This window comes from Mirounga leonina, unplaced genomic scaffold (assembly GCF_011800145.1).
Source record: "Mirounga leonina isolate KUSES-001 unplaced genomic scaffold, KU_Mleo_1.0 Mir_224, whole genome shotgun sequence".
Classification (NCBI taxonomy): Eukaryota; Metazoa; Chordata; class Mammalia; order Carnivora; family Phocidae; genus Mirounga; species Mirounga leonina.
In genome coordinates, this window is record NW_023270615.1 from 21193532 (window position 1) to 21213210 (window position 19679).

General features: G+C 39.2%; 1 protein-coding gene across 6 annotated transcripts in view; it reads left to right on the forward strand.

The window, feature by feature from the left end:
- The window catches only part of ZNF484 (zinc finger protein 484), a 38691-nt gene that overhangs the window by 800 nt on the left and 18212 nt on the right, over nucleotides 1–19679 (forward strand). For 4 of the 6 annotated variants that reach the window (XM_035029280.1, XM_035029279.1, XM_035029277.1 and 1 more), the window contains exon 2: nucleotides 6070–6114. The exons of the other annotated variants lie outside the window; for them this stretch is intronic. In XM_035029280.1, coding sequence (XP_034885171.1) covers nucleotides 6100–6114 — 15 coding nt within the window. In that variant the 5' untranslated portion in view covers nucleotides 6070–6099. The remainder of the gene's footprint in view (nucleotides 1–6069; nucleotides 6115–19679) is intronic. 6 annotated transcript variants of the gene reach the window in all.

Here is a 19679-nt window from a genome sequence, read left to right on the forward strand (position 1 = left end):
GAGATTAATTGATATCCTCTCTCTCTTAGGCTTTTTGGTTTGCTCCTATTTATGATTTATTCATGCTATATTTTGCTAGAGATTTAAAAAATATGCCATGAGGTTGCGTATAAATCTTCATTTACCTTACTTTTATCTTTTACTTATCCAGATTAGTAGCCACGTTGCTATTTGTAATACATATTTTCTTTCTCTTTTTTATTATCAGGCATCTCAAATTTTATCTTAGGGACCATTTTAAAGTATTAGTTGTGTTTATAATCTCTACTCTTTTTTTTTTCCTTTTTAAAGTTTTATTTATTTCTTTTAGAGAGAGAGCACATGCCCACATGGGTGGGAGGGGCAGAGGGAAAGGAAGAGAATCTCAAGCGGACTCCTCATAGAGGGGCTCTGTCCCAGGACCCTGAGATCATGCTGCTGGCAGAAATGAGGAGTTCCACTTCAGTTGACTGAGCCACCGAGGCGCCCCATCTCTACTCTTTTTATATTAATTTTATCTCCCCCACTTTTTTTAAGATACTTTTTTTTTTCTCTTTTTGATGTCAATTGTTATTCTTTCCCTTATTTTCTCAGTTTTATACGGGATACCTATAGGGGTATAAAATTTCCTTTAAATACATCTTTATGTATGACATGTATATTTTTTATATTCTTTTTTATTTTATTTTATTTTTAAAGATTTTATTTATTTATTTGACAGAGAGAGACACAGCGAGAGAGAAAACACAAGCAGGGGGAGTGGGAGAGGGAGAAGCAGGCTTCCAGCGGAGCAGGGAGCCTGATGCGGGGTCGATCCCAGGACTCTGGGATCATGACCTGAGCTGAAGGCAGACGCTTAACGACTGAGCCACCCAGGCGCCCCTATATTCTTTTTTAAAGATTTATTTGTTTTAGAGAGAGAAAACATGAGCAGGGAGAGGGGAGGAGGATGGGGGGGAGGGGAGGGAACAACCCTGAGATCATGACCAGAGCCAAAATCAAGAGTCAGAGGCTTAACTGACTGAGCCACCCAGAGGGTTGGAACTTGAAACCCACCCCCTGACTGGAGGTTGAATCAATCACCAATGGCCAGTTATTTAATTGATCATCTGTATGTCATGAAGCTTCCATAAAACTCCAAAAGGATGGAATTTGGAGAGCTCCTGGATTGAACACATAAAGATGCTGGGAGAGTGGTATACCCCTTCCCATATACCTTGCCCTATGCATCTCTTCCATCTGGTTGTTCCTGAGATATATTCTTTTGTAATAAATTGTTAATCCAGTAAGTCAAATGCTATCCTGAGTTCTGTGAGCTGCTCTAGCAAATTAATGGAACCCAAGCTGGCGTTCCTGGGAACCTCTGATTTACAGCCAGTTGATAAGGTACAATTAACAACCTGGACTTATGATTGGCATCTGAAGCTGGAGTGGGGGCACTCTTGTGGGACTGAGACCTCAACCTGTGTGATCTGATGGTAACTCCAAGCTGATGATGTCAGAATTGAGTTAAATTGTAAGACACTCAGCTGGTGTTGCAGAAGTGCTTAGTGTGGGGATCCCTTTCCCTCCCTGCTTCCAACACATACACACACATTTTGGTGTTCAGAAGTATTGAGAATAGAGGAAAAACACAGAAGGGGATGGGATTGATTGGTAGAGAGCCAGGACCATTGGGGTAGAGCTGTTGGAGGCTCTGTGATCAGGGACTGTAGAATGAGTGATTTGGGGTCTGTGGGCAGCAGGATGTGGGAACCAGTGATTCTGAAGTGTGAGTAATGACTCCAGGGGAAGGTCAGTGTGCAGCAGCTGACAGTGGAGCAGATTGAGGAGTGGGAGTGAGGAACTAGGTGATGACTTGAGCGGGCTGTGAAGTCAGATGATCTCTGGTACAGTAATTGCATTCTACATTGATTATTGATATTGCAGTAATAGCAATAGCTAATATTTAACGAGTGTTTATATGCCACACATGGGCTGAGTGCTTTTCAAGTATTATAAGTTTGTTTATCTAAAAAGTATGAAGATGGGGAAATTGAGACTGAAGTGAGTTCTCCAAATTGTCACAGCTAGAAGATACAAGAGCTGGGATTCAAAAATACATTGATTTGGCTCTGTACTTTTTATTGTTCCCCTGTGTCTCCTGTTGCACACTGTAGGAGGCTCTTGGGAGTACAGCTGAGTGGCTGTCACCATGTGGCACTCTCTCTGCAGGATCCCTTTGTGTTTCCACAGAGCCTTGATGTCAGAGCACTTAGTGAGCCTTCAGAATCTCTTTTTCATACTCCAGCCCACCTTAGCCCAATATTGCTGGTAGTCTTCAGACATTCACCCATCCTTGGGCTCCTAGGAAGATTGGAGTTCTGAGATAAACAGAGGTGAGGCCCAGTGTGAACATGACAGCCAAGGAGAACTTGCCCACAGGATCCAGCTCATATCCTGCCTCTTTGGGAACGCGAGAGCTCCTGTGAAGGGGGAGGGGAGCCTCGGAAGCAGGACTGTTTTTTAGATCTGGGCTTGGTAAAACAAAATATGATCCTTTTGCAATGTGAACAGTGTATGGCTGATGTCATATGCTCCAAATCTGTTTGCTGTAGTGGGAGAGATTTTATTTTTTAGAAGTATTTATTTATTTATGTATTATTTGTTTGTTTATATTTTGAGAGAGAGCGTGCACACGTGGATGGCAGGGGCAGAGGAAGAGGTAGGGAGAGAGAATCTTTTTTTTTTTTTCTATTTTTTTTTATTCTTATGTTAATCCCCATACATTACATCATTAGTTTTAGATGAAGTGTTCCATGATTCATTGTTTGTGCATAACACCCAGTGCTCCATGCAGAATGTGCCCTCCTCAATACCCACCACCAGGCTAACCCATCCTCCCACCCCCCAGGGAGAGAGAATCTTATGCAGGCTCCATGCTCAGTGTGGAGTCTGACACTGGGCTTGATCGCACGACCCTGAGATCATCACCTCAGCGAAAATCAAGAGTGGGATGCTTAACCAGCTGAGCCACCCGGGCGCCTTGAGATTTTTTGTTTTGTTTTGTTTTATTATAGAAAATTTTAAATGTACACAATTTTAAATGTATAGTAGAGAAAATATATAATGAACCCCAAATGCCCATATCACCCAGTCTCAGTAATTATCAACTATTTGCCAGTGTTGTTTCACCTGTTTCTTCCCACTTTGTTTTGACCAGAATATTTTTTTTAAAGATTTTATTTATTTATTTGAGAGAGAGAGAGAATGAGCAGTGGAGAGGGGCAGAGGGGGGGAGAGAACAAGAGAAGCAGACTCCCTGCTGAGCAGGAATCCCGACATGGGGCTCAATCCCAGGACCCTGAGATCATGACCTGAGCTGAAGGTAGACACTTAACTGACTGAGCCACCCAGGACCCCCTTGACCATAATATTTTAAGATAAATCTCAGATTCCATATCATTCCACAAATACTTCAGCATACACAGGTCCTGATGTGGACTTTTTTTCTCACAACCACCTAGCCATTACCAATCTAACAGAAGCTCCCTGATAGTAAGTAGCTCCCTCATCTGATACTCTGTAGTCAAGTTTATCTCATTATCTAGAACATGACTTTGTTAACTTTTTACTATAAAAATTTCAAAAGTAGGAAAGCTGAGCAAGTAATATAATAAACCCCCCATATGCCCATTGGTCAGTGGGTGTCAGTGTGATTATTCTAGTTACCACTTCACGCCCAGTCATTTGTCATCTACACCTTCCTTTCCCATATTTTTTCTCTTCTGCTGGATTATTTTGAAGCAAATCTCATACATTGTGGCATTTCACCCATAAATATTTCAATATATAAACCTAAAAATAAGTATTTTAAATAAAAATAGCCACAGTGCTATTATTATACCTTAAAAGATTATAATACATTTATTTTATTTATTTATTTATTTATTTTTTAAGATTTTATTTATTCAGGGGCACCTGGGTGGCTCAGTCGTTAAGCGTCTGCCTCCGGCTCAGGTCATGATCCCAGGGTCCTGGGATCGAGCCCCGCATCGGGCTCCCTGCTCGGCGGGAAGCCTGCTTCTCTCTCTCCCACTCCCCCTGCTTGTGTTCCCTCTCTCACTGTGTCTCTCTGTCAAATAAATAAATAAAATCTTTAAAAAAAAAAAAAAAGATTTTATTTATTCATTTGAGACACAGAGATACAGAGAGAGAGAGCATGAGCAGGGAGAGAGCCAGAGGAAGAAGGAGAAGCAGGCTCCCTGCTGAGCCAGGAGCCTGATGTGGGGCTCGATCCCAGGAACCTGGAATCATGACCTGAGCCAAAGGCAGATGCTTAACCACTGAGCCACCCAGGCGCCCCGATTATAATATATTTAAAAATACCATTTCATGTAGATTGGATTGGTAGGTGGATTTAGAGGCTTGGCAGATTCAGGTTCCTTTTTTGTTATTTTGGGGCAAGACTACTTCCTAAGTGGTGGTGTGTACTTCCATCAGCCACACAATATCTGGTTATCTTTTTGTGATGTGAACAGCTGTTGATTGTTTCCTAGATCCACTATTTTATTAGGTGTACAAGATGGACATTTTCACTTCTACCGTTCCTTCATTTATTAGCTGGATATAAAAAGAGGAAGAGAGAAACTCCTTCATGAAGTGTTTGGTTACCCTAGGGTACAGCTATATAGGAAAGACAGCAGAAATGCTTTCTTTACAAGACAAAGTTTCCATTGAAGTTTCCCTTTTAAGAACTGTAAGCAAATGAATGGATAAAGAAGATGTGGTCCAGGGCGCCTGGGTGGCTCAGTCGTTAAGCGTCTGCCTTTGGCTCGTGTCATGGTCCCAGGGTCCTGGGATCTAGTCCCACATCGGGCTCCCTGCTCGGCGGGAAGCCTGCTTCTCCCTCTCCCACTCCCCCTGCTTGTGTTCCTGCTCTCGCTATCTCTCTCTCTGTCAAATAAATAAATAGAATCTTTAAAAAAAAAAAAAAGATGTGGTCCATATATACAATGGAATATTACTCAGCCATCAGAAAGGATGAATACCCATCTCTTACATCAACATGGATGGGACTGGAGGAGATTATGCTAAGTGAAATAAGCCAAGCAGAGAAAGTCAATTATCATATGGTTTCACTTATTTGTGGAACATAAGGAATAGCATGGAGGACATTAGGAGAAGGAAGGCAAAAATGAAGTGGGGGGAAATCGGAGGGAGAGATGAACCATGAGGGACTATGGACTCTGAGAAATTTAAACAGGGTTTTAGAGGGGAGGGGGGTTTGGGTAGCCCGGTGGTGGGTATTAAGGAGGGCACTTACTGCATGGAGCACTGGGTGTTATACAAAAACAATGGATCGTGGATCACCACATCAAAAACTAATGATGTATTGTATGGTGACTAACATAACATAATAAAATTCAAAAAAAAAAAAAAACCTAAGCAAAGGAGAAAAGTGAAAAAGCTTCAGGCTCTCTCTTTGGTCTTTCCTGTGAATGTTCTCACTGGTTGGGATGGGCTAGTCACAGAAGCTCAGAGCAAACTCATTATATTCTTTAAAAGCAGTTACTTTGGGTTTTACTAGCAAATAAGAAGAATATAAAAATTACCTGTAATTTTACCATCACCCAAATAATATATCTGTTAACATGGTAGTATATTTCCTTCCATATAATTTTCTTTTTATGCATGAATGCACTCATAGATGTGTATATGCGTGTATGTGCGCATGTGTATGTACACATATTGTTCAGTGAAAATGGAATCATACTGTTTGGTACATGTTTTTATTTTTACTTGTTAGTTTAACATATTTTTCTACTGTAATTTAATTTTATATAACTTTATGTTCTCAGGATGGCCTGTAAATTATTTAAGCATTCTTGGGTATCAAGATGTTGTAGCCTTTTTATTTTGTTATTAGCCGTGCTGTGGTAAAACTCCTGCATTTAAATTTTGTGCAATACAGGATGGTTTTTTTATGATATAGTTCTAGAAATAAGTTTTTGGGTCAGGTGCATGGATGCTAAATGATATATGTGTCCATGTGTGGGACTCTGGCACACTTCTTCTCTCATCTGTCCCTCTATCCATCTCATTTCTCAGATCTCTGCCTCTTTCCCAGAAGAGCCAGAAATGACCAAGTCCCTGGTGAGTTCTTACTTGTTTTTGCTCTATTTATTTGTTGCTTTATTTTCTAGTGGATTTTAGGAAGCATTTAATAATCCATATAGTAAGATGGACAAGCATAAATAAATAAAAATTAAGATCGGGGGAAAAAAAGAGGTGACTATTCACTCCGGGTCAAGCTTGGAGTATAGATATATGTGACTTGTGTGGTTTTATACAGCTATGAACTTTGAACTGTGAGATTGTCTCTGATTTTCCTGAAAGACCTAGCAATAATGGAAATGAGATACTGATTTATATTGTTGATAAGTAATTCATTTCACCTGTAGTAAAGATATCCTGGTTCCTGTTGTTTGAGAAAAATTTGGATGGAGACAGAACAGTGTCTTCAACAACGCTGTTAGTAGAAGTGCACTGATAGGTTTTCTATTGTTATAAAGCAGTGCTTTTCACACTTGCACATGACTTAAGATTCTGATTTAATAGGGTTGGGATTCCCATAGGATGTCATTTCTGCTTGTCCAAGGACTACCTTATGAAGCAAAGTTTTGAGGTTTTATGATGAACTGGTATTTTGTCAGATGTTTTTTCTGTATCATTTGATATGGTAATGGGATTTTACTTCTTTAGCCTATTGCTATGATGGATTACTATTGATTGATATTGATTGATTTTTTTTTTTTTTTTAAGAATAAAATTTATTGTCTTATGCAGCAGGAGGCCCTGCTGGGTCCTCAGACACCCCCTTCCCCCCACCTACAGTTGATTGATTTTCACATCTTGAGCCAGCCTTGCAACCTTTGAATAAACCCCATTTAATTATGGCATATACTTCTTTCTATATATTTGTATTTGTTAATACTTTGTTAAGGATTTTTATATCATATTTATGAGGGATACTGATCTATTTATTTTATTTTATTACTTCTATATATGGATGAAAGTTCCAACTCCCCTCCTGGCTTTTTCTCACACCACACCTTTGAAGTATGAAAAGGGCATCTCTGTTTAGCTGGGCAAGAATGGGAGTCTAGGCTACTCACTGGGTCTTTGCTAATGGGTTTGGGGTCAGACCCAAAGGTTTTGTTTGTTTTTTTAATTTGTTGTGTCTGGCTGGAGTATGTTTTGCCTAAAAGTTTTCTGCCTTTCTGCCCTTTAGCTAGAGAGAGCAAAGACTTTTCTTTGAGCTCTGTTTGTGTGCTCTTGTTGGTGATACTGGGTTGTAGGCTTTTCTAGCACCTGTCAAGGCTGTATGAAGCAGTCGTCAGGAACTCATGCTGTGTAGTTCCTTGGTTTCTGAGGTCCCTAGCCAGTTCGACTTTTTTTCTTTAGCCTTATGGGGTCTTCTCATATTTGTTTTATGGATGATGTCTATGGTTTCTAGATAGTAGGGTGAGAAGGGACAAGTGCATCTATTCCCATCTTTCCAGGAATGGAAGTCAGTTCACTGATTTTTTTTTTTTTAAGGAGGATTTATTTTATATTAAGCATATTCTTATATATATTTTTTCAAACATATTTACCTCTTTGTTCTTTGCATCTTAACTTTTAAAAGTAAATATTTCATTTGGAATATCATGAAAGTTACACTTATATTTACTCACATAGTTTTTTGAGGCTCCGTAGAACTTTGCTTAGCTCTCAAATTCCAGCCCTTCGAAGGTAATCACTGTGAACTCAATTGAACTGCTTGTTTTAGTATTGACTTTCATATGTCTAAGTAATGTTTATATTGGTACCTCTTAGCTTTCAGCTTTAGGCAGTATCTACTGACTTAATACCATGGAAAACAAGGATTTAACTCTCTTTGAAACACTTAGGCCCTCAACACTCACATGCATATTTCTTATGTCTCCTTATGATAGGAATATTATAGTTTTGAGTAAATCAATAGGCTGTATTTATTATGAGGATTATTTTAATTATATTCACAGCTGAACCATTTACTTTACCTTTTGTGCACTACTTTTTGTTTTACCTGCAATCAGTAATTGTTTGGCTTAATCATTTGTTTCATTTTCTGTGTGTGTGTGTGTGTGTGTGTGTACATTGTGATTATATAGCAGTTAATTCCATAAATTTTCCCAGGTATAGAAATATTTTTTCAGTATGTTAGAATATATTAGGTATTAACAGTAACGGTAATCACAAGCCTTACTATAGTGCTTGCTATTTGCCAGGCACTGTGAGCACCCTCTCTATTAACTAATTTAATTACAACCCCTATGAGGTATCTATAATCATCCTCACCTTACGGAGGAGGAAACAGATCCACAGAAAGGGTAATTAACTTGCCCAAGATTGTACCACTAGTAAATATTGAAGCCAGGTGTAAGCCCAGGTAATTCGGCTTTAGAATATAGGCTCTTAATTTCATCTCTAAAGAAACTTCTCTCGGGCGCCTGGGTGGCTCAGTTGGTTAAACGACTGCCTTCGGCTCAGGTCATGATCCTGGCGTCCCGGGATCGAGTCCCGCATCGGGCTCCCTGCTCGGCAGGGAGCCTGCTTCTCCCTCTGACCCTCCCCCGTCTCATGTGCTCTCTGTCTCTCTCATTCTCTCTGTCTCAAATAAATAAATAAAATCTTTAAAAAAAAAAAAAAAAGAAACTTCTCTCATGGTCTTTGACCTGACCTGCTCGCAGTGTTCTCTGTACTGACTTGGGGTCTCCCTTTGGCATAGTGCTAGAAATTCCTTTCATGTCCCTCAAGCGTTGGATCTCTTTGTTTTAGGCTCTTTCTTGATTTATGCTTTTGTTTTATTTTATTTTTTAAAGATTTTATTTATTTGACAGAGAGAGACACAACGAGAGAGGGAACACAAGCAGGGGGAGTGGGAGAGGGAGAAGCAAGCTTCCCACAGAGCAGGGAGCCGAATGAGGGGCTTAATCCCAGGACCCTGGGATCATGACCTGAGCTGAAGGCAGACGCTTAACGACTAAGCCACCCAGGGGCCCCTTATGCTTTCATTTTTAGAACCTGTCATACAGTAGCTCTCTATAAAGTGTGTGTAGGAAGTGAATTTTTTGAGACCTTGCATATCTGGAAATGTCTTTATTTTCATAGCTTGGTTGGGTGTAAATTCTAGATTGTAAATAATTTTTACTTTTACCAACTCGTTTTCTCTTACTAGATATGGTAATAAGCCATTGTTTTTACTTTTACTATCTCATTTTCTCCTACTAGATGTGGTAATAAGAATAATTGCCCCCAAGATGTCCACATCCGAATCCCTGGAAAGTGTGGATTTGTTACCTCATGTGGCAGAAAGGACTTTGCAGATGTGGCTAAATTAAGGATCTTGAGGTAGGGAGATTACACTGGGTTATCTGGGTGGACCCAGTATAATCACATGGGTCCTTATAAGTGAAAGAGGGAGGCAGGAATCAGGGAGAGATTTGAAGATGCCATTCTGCTGGCTTTGAAGATAGAGGAAGGGGCCATGAGCTTCTAGAAGGTGTGTAGGTCAAGGAAATGAATTCTTCCTTTGAGCCTCCAGGAGGAATATAGCCCTGCTAACATCTTGATTTTAGCCCAGTAAATCCATATTGAAAATCTGACCTTCAGAACCATAAGATAATAAATTTGTGTTGTTTTAACTTTGTGGTAAATTTGTTATAGCAGCGATAGGAAACCATTACAGATTTTGGTACCTGGAAGTGGGGTGCTACTGTAATAAATACCTAAAAATGTGGAAGTAGATTTGGAATTCAGTAGTGGGTAGAAACTGTAAGAATTCTGAAGAACACAGTAGCAAGAGCCTAGATTTCCTTGAACAGACTGGTAGTAGAAATATGGTTGTTAACCACTCTGCTAGAGGACTCAGAAAGAGGTGAGGAGCACAGTAGGAAAAATCCGTGTTGTTTTAGAGAATACCTAAATTGTTATAAACAAAATCTTGATGGAAACAGTTATTAAAGGTACTGCTGGTGATGACTGGAAGGAAATGAGGAGCATGTTACTGGAAACCAGAGGAAAGGGTACCCTGTTGTGCATCGGCAGAAAGCCCAGATGAAGTTTGTCCTGTAGTTCTGTGGAAAACAGATTTGTCAGTGATGAACGTGGATTTTTCTCAGAGGAGATTTCCAAGCAAAGGGTTGAAGATGTAACCAAGTTTCTTCTTCCTGATTATAGTGAAATGTAACAGTTGAGATGGATTGAGGGGACAGCTGTTAAGCAAAAAGGAACTAGACTTGATGACTTGGGGAATTTTCAGGCTATCAAGATTCCAAAAGGTACCAAAATTAGTTTCACTGTCAGGAAAGCTCTTGAGAGAAAGCCAAGGGTGTGGATAAATGTTTTGTGTATTTTTTTAGGTTTTTAGGTAATTAGCAGAAGAAATAGGGTGGAATGCAAGGACTCCATTTTTTAAGAACCAGATGTCTCAATCTTGGCTTTTATTTTTTTTTATTGAAGTACAGTTGACACGCAATATTACATTGGTTTCAGCTGTACAACACAGTGATTCGACAAGTCTATACATTATGCTATGCTTACCACAAATGTAGCTACCTTCTGTCACCATACAAAGTTGTCACAATACCATTGACTCTATTCCCTATGCTGTACCTTTCATCCTCATGACTTACTCGTTCCATAACTGGAAGTGTGTACATCCCATCCCCTTCACCCGTTCTACCCATATCCCCTGGCAACCATCAGTTTGTTCTCTGTATTTATGGGTTTGTTTCTACTTTGTTTTGTTTTTTAGATTGCACATGTAAGTGAAACTGTATGGTATTTGTCTTTCTCTGACTTGTTTCACTCAGCACAATACCCTGTATGTAGGTCCATCCATGTTGTCGCAAATGGCAAGATCTTACTCTTTTTTATGTCTGAGTGATACTCAGTGATTCCACTCTATATATACATACCACATCTTTATTTAAAATTTTATTTTATTTTATTTTATTTATTTGACAGAGAGAGACACAGCAAGAGGGAACACAAGCAGGGGGAGTGGGAGTGGGAGAGGGAGAAGCAGGCTTCCTGCAGAGCAGGGAATCTGACGTGGGGCTTGATCCAGAATCCTGGGACCATGACCTGAGCCAAAGGCAGACGCTTAACGACTGAGCCAACCAGGCGCCCCTATTTAAAATTTCTTTTAAAGATTTATCCATTTATTTTATAGAGAGAGAGCATGTGCGAGCAGGGGAGGGGCAGAAGTAGAGGGAGCGGGAGAATCCCAAGAAGACTCCCTGCTGAGCATGGAGCGCAACATGGGGCTCCATCTCATGATCCTGAGATCATGACCCAAGCTGAAACCAAGATTTGGAAGCTCAACATCTTTATTCATTCATTTATCAATGTGGAAACTGGGGTTGTTTCTGTAACTTGGCTATTGTAAATAATGCTGCAATAAACGTAGGGGTGCATATATCTTTCTGAATTAGTGTTTCCGTTTTCTTTGGGTAAATGCTCAGTAGTGGGTGACTGGATTATATGGTATTCCTATTTTTATCTTTTTTGAGGAACCTCCATACTGTTTTCCAGAGTGGCTGCACAGTTTGCATTCCCACCAACGGTGCACATCCTCATCAGCACTTGTTATTTCTTGTCTTTTTGGTTTTTTTTGTTGTTTTGTTGTTTTTTTAAGATTTTATTTATTTATTTGACAGAGAGAGACAGTGAGAGCAGGAACACGAACAGGGGTAGTGGGAGAGGGAGAAGCAGGCTCCCCACTGAGCAGGGAGCCTGATGTGGGGCTCGATCCCAGGACTCTGGGATCATGACCTGAGCTGAAGGCAGACGCTTAATGACTGAGCCACCCAGGCACCCCTTGTCTTTTTGAAAGTAGCCATTCTGACAGGTGTGAGGTGATATGTCATTGTGGTTTTATTTACATTTCCCTGATGATTAGTTATGTTGAGCATTTTTGTGTGTGTCTGTTGACTATCTGTATGTCTTTTTTGGAAAAATGTCTGTTTAGGTCCTCTATTTTTAATCAAATTACTTGTTTTTTTTGGTGTTGAGTTGTATAAGTTCTTTATATAGTACGGATATTAACCCTTTATTGGATATACCATTTGCAAATATCTTCTCCCACTCAGTAGGTTACCTTTTCATTTTGTTGATTGTTTCCTTCGCTGTGCAGAAGTTTTTTATTTTGTTGTAGTCCTAATAGTTTATTTTGCTTTTGTTTCCTTTGCCTAAGGAGACCTATCTAAAAAAGTGTTGCTAAGGCCAATGTCAAAGAGATTATTGCCTATGTTCTCGTCTAGGAGTTTTATGGTTTAAGGTCTCATGTTTAGGTCTTTAATCCATTTTGAATTTATTTTTGGGTATGGTGTAAGAAAGTGGTCCAGTTGCAGGTTTCAAGTGGTCCAGTTTTCCTCTTTTTCCAGCACCATTTATTGAAGAGACTGGCTTTTCCCCATTTTACATTCTTGTCTGTTTTGTTGTAGATTAATTGACCATGTAATTATGCATGGGTTTATTTCTGGGCTCTCTATTCTGTTTCATTGACCTAGGTGTCTATTTTTTGTGCTAGTACTATACTGTTTTGATTACTATGGCTTTGTAGTATCTCTTAAAATATTAGATTGTGAAACCTCCAGCTTTATTCTTTGATTGCTTTTGCTATTCAGGGTCTTTTGTGGTTCCATAAAAATTTTTAGTATTATTCTAGTTCTGTGAAAAATACTATTGGCATCTTTGTAGGAATTACATTGAATCTATAGATTGCTTTGGGTAGTATGGAATATTAACAGTATTAATTCTTCCAATCCATAAGCATGGTATGTCTTTCCATTTGTTTGTGGTCTTCAGTTTCTTTCTTTCATCAATGTTATATAGTTTTCAGGGTACAGGTCTTTCACTTCTTTTGTTGTTTATTCCTAGGCATTTTATTCTTTATGATGCAATTGTAATTGGAATTGTTTTCTTAATTTCTCTTTCTGATAGTTTGTTGTTAGTGTATAGAAACATAACTAATATCTGTATTTTTTGGTATATTTTGTATCTGCGAATTTACTGAATTTATTTATTTCTAATATTATTTTGGTGGAGTCTTTAGGGTTTTCTATGTATAGTACCATGCCATCTGCAAATAGTGACAGTTTTACTTCTTCCTTATCAATTTGGATGCCTTTTTTTTTTTCCTTTCTGATTGCTGTGTCCTGGACTTCCAGTATTATGTTGAATGGAAGTGGTGAGAGTGGACATCCTTGTCTTGCCCCTGATGTTAGAGGAAAGGCTGTCAGTTTTTCACCATTGAGTACATTAGCTGTGGGTTTGTCATTTATGGCCTTTATTATATTGAGATGTGTTCCCTTTAAACCTGCTTTGTTGAAATTTTTTTTTCATGAATAGGTGTTAAATTTTGTCAGATGCTTTTTCTGCATCACTGAGATGACTATATGATTTTTTTACCTTTCATTTTGTTATGTGATATATAACAGACAAAAATCTGGGACCAGATGACTTCACAGGTGAATTCTAGCAAACATTTAAAGGAGAGTAAATACTTTTTTTTTTTTTTAAAGATTTTATTTATTTATTTGAGACAGAATGAGATACAGAGAGCATGAGAGGGAGGAGGGTCAGAGGGAGAAGCAGACTCCCCGCCGAGCAGGGAGCCCGATGCGGGACTCGATCCCGGGACTCCAGGATCATGACCTGAGCCGAAGGCAGTCACCCAACCAACTGAGCCACCCAGGCGCCCCTAAAGGAGAGTAAATACTTAATCTTCTCAAACTATACCAAAAAACTGAAGAGGAAAGAAAGTTTCCAAATACATTCTAAAAGGCCAGCATTACCCTGCTATTAAAACCAAAGACATTACAGAAAGGAAAACTTTAGGCCAATATCCCCAATGAACATAGACGCAAAAATCCTCAGCAAAATATTAGCAAGCTGTGTTCAACAATACATTAAAGGGATCATTCACCATGATCAAGTGGGATTTATTCAATCTTTGCTTTATCTTTAGCAATGTTTAGAATGTTTAGTCCATTTACATTTAATGTAATGGCTGATATACTTGCATTTATATATACTATGTTATTATTAGTTTTATATTTGAACCATCTATTTAATATTATTTTCCCATTCCTTTCTTGATCTTTTAGATTATTCAAAATTTTATTTTTTCCTTTGTTAACTTGCTCATTATATACATTCTTTTATTTGTTACCATAGATATTATAATATTCATCTTTAACTCATTATTATTTCTACCCCTTTCTCATAATTCTGGGATACTAAATCACCTTAATTCCATTTACCATCCCTCACTTTTGCATTATTATTTTCATGCATTTAAATTCTACAATATTTTAAACATTGCTAGATATTACTGTTACTGTTTTTTATAGTCTATATTTGCAGTTTTATAAAGTTGGATTTGAGGGGCTTCTTGAGTCTTTGGGTTGATGTCATTCACTGATACTTCTCAAATATTGCTTCTGCCCCACACTCCCCCTCAATCTTCTCAGACTACAATATATTATTCTTTTTCACTGTGTCATATATGTGACACATGTCACATGATCTTGTGTTTATTTTCGTTAAAAAAATCTGTGCTTGGGCGCCTGGGTGGCTCAGTTGGTTAAGTGACTGCCTTCGGCTCAGGTCATGATCCTGGAGTCCCGGGATCGAGTCCCACGTTGGGCTCCCTGCTCAGCAGGGAGTCTGCCTCTCTCTCTGACCCTCCCCCCCTCATGCTCTCTATCTCATTCTCTCTCTCAAATAAATAAATAAAATCTTTAAAAAAAAAAATCTGTGCTTCACATGCAGAAGAATGAAACTCGACCATTCTCTAACACCATTCACAAAGATAAACTCAAAGTAGATGAAAGACTTCAATGTGAGACAGGAATCCATCAAAATCCTAGAGGAGAACATAGGCAGTAACCTCTTTGACATCGGCCACAGCAACTTCTTTCAGGATGCATCTCCAAAAGCTAGTGAAACAAAAGCAAAAATGAACTTTTGGGACTTCATCAAGATAACAAGCTTCTGCACAGCAAAGGAAACAGTCAACAAAACAAAGAGGCAACCCACAGAATGGGAGAAGATATTTGCAAATGACACTACAGATAAAGGGTTGGTATCCAAGATCTATAAAGAACTTCTCAAACTCAACACCCAAAAAACAAATAATCAAGTCAAAAAGTGGGCAGAAGAGATGAACAGACACTTCTCTGAAGAAGACATACAAATGGCTAACAGACACATGAAAAAATGTTCATCATCATTAGCCATCAGGGAAATCCAAATCAAAACCACACTGAGATACCACCTTACACCAGTTAGAATGGCCAAAATGGACAGGGAAAGAAACAACAAATGTTGGAGAGGTTGTGGAGAAAAGGGAACCCTCTTACACTGTTGGTGGGAATGCAAGTTGGTACAGCCACTTTGGAAAACAGTGTGGAGGTTCCTCAAAAATTTAAAACTAGAGCTACCCTATGACCCAGGAATTGCACTCCTGGGTATTTACCCCAAAGACACAGATGTAGTGAAAAGAAGGGCCATATGCACCCCAATGTTCATAGCAGCAGTGTCCGCAATAGCCAAACTGTGGAAAGAGCCGAGATGCCCTTCAACAGATGAATGGATAAAGAAGATGTGGTCCATATATACAACGGAATATTACTCAGCCATCAGAAAAAATGAATACCCAACTTTTACATCAACATGGATGGGACTGGAGGAGATTATGCTAAGTGAAATAAGTCAAGTAGAGAAAGTCAATTATCATATGGTTTCACTTATTTGTGGAACATAAGGAATAACATGGAGGACATTAAGAGAAGGAAGGGAAAAATGGGCGGGGGGAATTGGAGGGAGAGATGAACCATGAGAGACTATGGACCTAAGAAACAAACAGGGTTTTAGAGGGGAGGGGGGAGGGGGGAGGGGTTAGCCCGGTGATGGGTATTAAGGAGGGCACGTACTGCATGGAGCACTGGGTGTTATACGAAAACAATGGATTGTGGATCACTACATCAAAAACTAATGATGTATTGTATGGTGACTAACATAACATAATAAAATTTAAAAAAAAAATCTGTGCTTCAGTTTGGATATTTTCCATTTTCTTGTCTACTATTTCAGTAATTCTGCATTCTGCTGTTAAGCCTATCTCAGTTCTTGACTTAAGAGATTAAATGTTTTAACTTTTGAATTTTTATTTGATTCTTTAATTCCTTATTCTCTAATGAAATTCTCCATCTTTTCATCTAACTCCAGTTCCCTGTAAGACTATTTCTATTGAGTAGTTTTTCATCTGATTTTGGGTATTTGGACCTATCTTTTGGTATGCATAGGAATTTGTGCGTACGTGTGTGTGTGTGTGTGTGTGAGAGAGAGAGAGAGAGAGAGAGACAGTATATGAAGCATTGTAGAGGATCTGGATGATGGTATCTTTCTCAACAGAGGATTCATCTCTCCCTTTACACCTTTATGCAGTCAGGCACAGTGTTTGATCAAGGCTGAGTTGAAGCCCTAAGACTTAATCAACCTTTGGTTCACCCTGGCCATCCAGGATTTTCTCCTGAGAGCCCAGTTTGTCCTCTGTGGACCCTCCTCCTGGTAGATGCCCAACTCTGTTTTCTTCCCAGACTACTGAAATTCTGCTTTTCTTTTCTTTTTTTTTTTTTTTAAGATTTTATTTATTTATTTGAGAGAGAGAATGAGATAGAGAGAGCATGAGAGTGGGGAGGGTCAGAGGGAGAAGCAGACTCCCCGCTGAGCAGGGAGCCCGATGTGGGACTCGATCCCAGGACTCCAGGATCATGACCTGAGCCAAAGGCAATCGCTTAACCAACTGAGCCACTCAGGCTCCCCTTGCTTTGCTTTTTCATACCCTATCTGGTTAAGTTTTTAGTCTTTTGCCCATATAGCCCTAGAATTTCGCAGATGTTCTGAGGGGAAAACTGGCTGTGTGTTTGAGTCCTGGTTTCTCTGTCATCCAGCTACAGCTTTCTACTGGTTCAAAGCTGGATTCTACCTTTGCCAACACTTAGAATTGATAAATACTTCCAGTGTAAAAGTAGCTACATACATCAGCTTAAATCTTCAATGTTCTCTCCAGAGTCTTAACCCTTAACAACTTTCCTGTACTTTGAAACAGATGATTTCAGTATTTCATATTGGCATTTATAGTTATTCTTGGAAGAAACACTGGACTGCCACAAGCTATTATATCCCATCTGGAAATGTCAGTGCCTCAAAAGAGTCCTTTTTGGGGCACCTGGGTGGCTCAGTCGTGAAGCGTCTGCCTTCAGCTCAGGTCATGATCCCAGGGTCCTGGGATCGAGCCCCGCATCAGGCTCCTTGCTCCGTGGGAACCCTGCTTCTCCCTCTCGCACTCCCCCTGCTTGTGTTCCCTCTCTCACTGTGTCTCTCTCTGTCAAATAAATAAAATATTTTTTAAAAAAGAGTCCTTTCTACACCATATATTTCATCCATTTAAAGTATATATTCAACATAATAAAATTAAAAAATAAATAAAGTGTACATTCATTGGTTTTTAGTGTATTCACAGAGTTGTGTAACCAGTATCAGTTTTAGAACATTTTCTTTAACCCTCTCCCTCCAAACTTAACACCTTTTTGCTGTCACCCCCTAATCCTTCCGTTCCTCCTAGCCCTAGGCAATTGGTAATCTTCTTTCTGTAACAATATAAGTTCTCCTGTTCTGAACATTTTATATTAATGGAATCATTCAATATCTGGCCTTCTGTGACTGACTTCTTTTACTTAGCATAATGTTTTCAAGATTCATCCACAGGGCGCCTGGGTGGCTCAGTTGGTTAAGCGACTGCCTTCGGCTCAGGTCATGATCCTGGAGTCCCGGGATTGAGTCCCACATCGGGCTCCCTGCTTAGCGGGGGGGTCTGCTTCTCCCTCTGACCCTCTTCCCTCTTGTGCTCTCTGTCTCTCATTCTCTCTCTCAAATAAATAAATAAAATCTTTAAAAAAAAAAAAGATTCATCCACATTGTAGCATGTATCAGTACTTATTCCTTTTTATGGCTGAATAACGTATTGTATGGATATAGCACATTTTTTAAACCATTAGTTCACAGACATTTAGGTTGTTTCTATTTTTGAATATTAGGAATAATGCTACTATAAACATTCATGTGCAATTTTTATGTGGACAAATGTTTTCATTTCTTTTGGGTATATATCTAGAAGTGGACCTCTTGGGTCATATTGGAACTCTATGTTTAACTTTTTGAGGAATTGCCACTGTTTCACAAAGTGGCTGTAACATTTTCACCATCACCACATGAGGATTCCAATTTTTCCACTTCGTCACTAATGTTTATTATTATCTTTTTTATTGAAGCCATCCTAGTGGGCATATTTCCCTGATGACAAATAATATTGGGCATCTGTTTTATTATAGTCATCTCAGTGAATTTTCAAGGGGTATTTTCTTTTCTTTTTAAAGATTTTATTTATTTATTTGAGAGAGAGCAAGAGAGAGCACGAGCAGGGTGAAGGGCAGAGAGAGAAGCAGACTCCCCTCTGAGCAGGGAGCCCGATGCAGGACTCGATCCTGGGACTCTGGGATCATGAGCTGAAGGCAGATGCCCAACTGACTGAGCCACCCAGGCGCCTGAAGGGGTATTTTCTATGTGACCTTATGACTAAAGATATTGAGGATCTTTTCATGTGCTTTTGGCCATTTGTTTATCTTTTTTTTTTTTTTTTGGCCATTTGTTTATCTTAGAAATGTATATTCAGATCCTTTACCCATTTTAATTGGATTATTATTTTTTTATTCAGTTATAAGAGTTCTTTTTTTTTTTTTAAGATCTTGTTTATTTATTTGACAGAGAGAGACACAGCGAGAGAGGAAACACAAGCAGGGGGGAGTGGGAGAGGGAGAAGCAGGCTTCCCACCAAGCAGGGAGCCCAGTGCGGGGCTCAATCCCAGGACCCCGGGATCATGACCTGAGCCGAAGGCAGACGCTTAACGACTGAGCCATCCATGCGCCCGAGTTATAAGAGTTCTTTATGTAGTCTAGATACAAGTCCCTTATTGGACATATAATTTGCAAAAATTTTATCCCAGTTTTGGGGTTGTCTTTTCACTTTTTTTTTTTTTAAAGGTTTTATTTATTTATTTGTCAGAGAGAGAGCAAGAGCGCATAAGCAGGGGGGGCAGTGAGCAGAGGGAGAAGCTGGCTCCTCACTGAGCAAGGAGCCCAATGTGGGACGTGATCCCAGGACCCTGGGATCATGACCTGAGCTGAAGACAGACGCTTAACCAACTGAGCCACCCAGGCTTCCCATCTTTTCACTTTTTTGATGATATCCTTCTAAGCACAATAATTAAGTCCAGTTTATCTATTTTTTTTCTTTAGTTGCTTATGCTTTTGATTTTATGTCTAAGGAATCATTGCCAAATCCAGTGTCACAAAGATTTACCTTTTAGTTAAATGTAAATTTGGCTAAATATAAGAACATTGGGCCTTTGATCCACTTTGAGCTAATTTTTTTATATGGTGTGAAGTAGGGGTTCAACTTCATCCCTTTACCTGTGGATATCTACTTGTCCCAGCACTATTTGTTGAAAAACTTTTTTTTCCATTTTAAATTGTTTTGACACCTGTGTTGAATATTAATTGAC